General features: G+C 38.0%; 1 protein-coding gene across 1 annotated transcript; it reads left to right on the forward strand.

Annotated features, from left to right (window-relative positions):
- The first annotated feature begins 449 nt into the window (after nucleotides 1-449).
- On the forward strand, nucleotides 450-2,512 carry PAO5 (polyamine oxidase 5). The gene has a single exon (XM_039033470.2). It carries the CDS (start codon nucleotides 502-504, stop codon nucleotides 2,251-2,253), a length of 1,752 nt encoding a protein of 583 aa, XP_038889398.1. The 5' UTR covers nucleotides 450-501; the 3' UTR covers nucleotides 2,254-2,512.
- The last annotated feature ends 570 nt before the right edge of the window (nucleotides 2,513-3,082 follow it).

The raw sequence follows: 3,082 nt of genomic DNA on the forward strand, positions 1-3,082 counted from the left end.
GTAAAACTAGCGAGATTTCCTTTTCTTTATCGAGGGTCGAAGTTTCGACTTACCCTCGACAACCCTTGTTTTTAAGTTTTTCTTTGTTTGTCGAGTTCTCAATGTTCGACGTCTACATTAGTTGAATCCTCAACCTTCAACTTCTATTTCTTTAATAAGTTTCAAAACAACAATATTTCTCTAATAAGTTTTGAAAACAATTAAAGGTCCTCGTCCGATATTGTCATTGAATCTTGGATTTTTCTGAGTCACGGTAAGAAAATAATTAAAAAAATGTGAAATACTACTGGGTGGCCAATATTCTTAATGGCAGTGGGGTTGAGACATCTTCAGATAAAACATATAAAAATATATATATATTTTTAAAAAAGTAACTCAAATTTGTGTATATCAGCAGCAAAAGTAGAGCCCTGTCTTTATTAGACTAAATTTCAATTAATTTAACTGAGGTTTCAAATTATTGATTTAAAAAAGGGAAAAAAAAGTGTGGAGTAAAGAAGTATGAAGAAGCCAAATACCAGACATCCTTATAAGTTCCTCTCTTCACTTACTCATTTTTCTCACCCACTTCTCTTTTCCAACTTCTTTCTTCTTCTTCAATTTTCTTTTTTTTTTCTTTGGTTGAATTTCAGTTTAAGAATGGTGTTAAAGAAGGCGAAAATTGTGATTATTGGGGCGGGAATGGCGGGGCTCACGGCGGCGAATAAGCTCTACACGACGGAGGGTTCGGAAGATTTGTTTGATATCTCCGTCGTGGAGGGCGGCGGAAGAATCGGCGGCAGAATCAACACGGCCGAGTTTATGGGCGAGAGAATAGAGATGGGTGCCACGTGGATCCATGGAATCGGCGGCAGCCCACTTTATAAAATCGCCGATGAAATCGGTGCTCTTCACTCCGACCAGCCATGGGAGTGCATGGATGGCTACTCTGGCCAATCCACCACCGTCGCAGAGGGCGGCGTTGACCTTTCTCCGGCCACCGTCGACCCCATTTCCGCTCTCTTCCAAAACCTCATGGATTTCGCTCAGGGAAAAATCACCGGCGACTCCAACATTTTCCAGCAATCTAATTACGACAAACTCAGCGTTGGAGATTTTCTCCGGCGAGGCCTTGATTCGTACTGGCTTTCTAAAAATGGCCAAACAGAGCTCAATGGGTGTAAAGAATGGAGCCAAAAATCTCTCGAGGAAGCCATTTTCGCCATGTATGAAAACAACCAAAGAACTTACACCTCCGCCGGCGACCTCTCGACGTTAGATTTCATCTCTGAAAGTGAGTACCAAATGTTCCCCGGCGAAGAAATCACCATTGCCAAAGGCTATTTGAGCGTAATCGAATCAATCGCCTCTGTTCTTCCCCCTGGTTTAGTCCAATTGGGCAAAAAAGTTACCAAAATCGAATGGCATCCTGAGCCTAATCCTCGTAATATTCCAACGCCGGTGACGCTTCATTTCGCCGACGGCTCCCACATCTCGGCCGATCATGTAATCATCACCGTTTCACTCGGAGTCCTGAAGGCCGGAACTCAGCCAGATTCAGCTCTGTTTCATCCTCCCTTACCATCGTTTAAAAGACAGGCGATTTCCCGGTTGGGATTCGGCGTCGTCAACAAGCTATTTCTCCGGCTAGCTCCGGTCACCGACAACGGCCAAGATTTAAAGAGAACCCACCAATTTCCTTGCCTGAATTTCGTTTTTCACCAGCCGGATTCCGAGTTCCGGCGGAAAAAAATACCATGGTGGATGAGAAGAACCACCACTCTCCGACCCATCTATCAAAATTCGTCAATCTTATTATCTTGGTTGGCCGGAGAAGAAGCACTTCACCTCGAAAAACTCAAAGACGACGAAATCATCAATGGAGTTTCAACAACCATCAGAAACTTCCTGATTCACAAATCCCAAAACGAAAATTTAGAATCAGATTCCACTTGCTGTAACAACATTAACGGCCACCGAAACACGAACGAAAACGTTGAATTCAGTTTCAGCCAGGTTTTGAAGAGCCAATGGGGAAGCGATCCTCTGTTTTTAGGCTCATATTCATACGTTGCAGTGGGATCAAGCGGTGAAGATTTGGACGCCATGGCAGAGCCATTGCCAAGAACAGAAGAATCTTCAAAAGCTCCATTACTTCAGATTCTGTTTGCAGGTGAAGCAACTCACAGAACCCATTATTCAACAACTCATGGAGCTTATTTCAGTGGCCTTAGAGAGGCCAATAGATTGCTTCATCATTACAATTGCATTTGAATGAATTTCTCAAACTCATCTTTTTTTTGGGGGGGGGGGGCCGTGGTGTTAAGAATGGGAAAAAAATGGTATTTAATATTACTGTGAGATCATTCTACAAATTATCATCTTGAATCATGTCAATATTTACTTCATCTCTCTCTTTCAAAGTGGGTTTTCAGTAGAAAGGAAATTAAGGAGCAAAAAATTGAGAGAGATGAAGACTTTATTAGATGTTCTTCATGAATTAAAGTTGAAAGCTTGATTGATTTACTACCTATTTTCCCTCTCTCTTCATTTATATCCCTTTTTTTACTTCTTCTGGAGGATTTTCAACTTTGAGGTTTATGTATATTTGTTTTGTGAATTTTTAATTTTGTATCTTATAAATTATTCTTAATAAAGTGTTTATATATTTTTTAATTTTATTTTTTTTAAATAAATAATATTTTAAATGGTTGATCTAGTGATCGTTGACCTATCCAATATTTTTTAATTTTACAAATTTTTTGGACATAAAATTCAAAAGTATAAGATTTCATTTGATATAAAATTTAAATTAATGTAACCAAAGTGAACATAGGTCAATGGTATTGACATGCATTTCAATTTAAGAGACCGATTGTTCAATCTCTTGTCTCATTACAATAGTGATACTAAAAAAAATAAATTTATGTATAATAGATTGATTAATTTTTATTTTTTAAAATATTTATTCGTCAAAACACAAGTTGTAATTTAACTTTTTTTTTTTAATATTTTTAATAAATTATTGGAGTATTTATTTTTTATATTTCTATCTTTTAGTCATATGTGAGCTTTTAAGGTTTTATTGTAGCTTTTAAACATG

This window comes from Benincasa hispida, chromosome 6, assembly GCF_027475165.1.
Source record: "Benincasa hispida cultivar pf3 chromosome 6, pf3_genome.v1.1, whole genome shotgun sequence".
NCBI lineage: Eukaryota > Viridiplantae > Streptophyta > Magnoliopsida > Cucurbitales > Cucurbitaceae > Benincasa > Benincasa hispida.

Bases quoted from the DNA above. Each gene is read 5' to 3' on its own strand.
- PAO5 (XM_039033470.2), top strand. From the start codon at position 502: ATGAAGAAGCCAAATACCAGACATCCTTATAAGTTCCTCTCTTCACTT.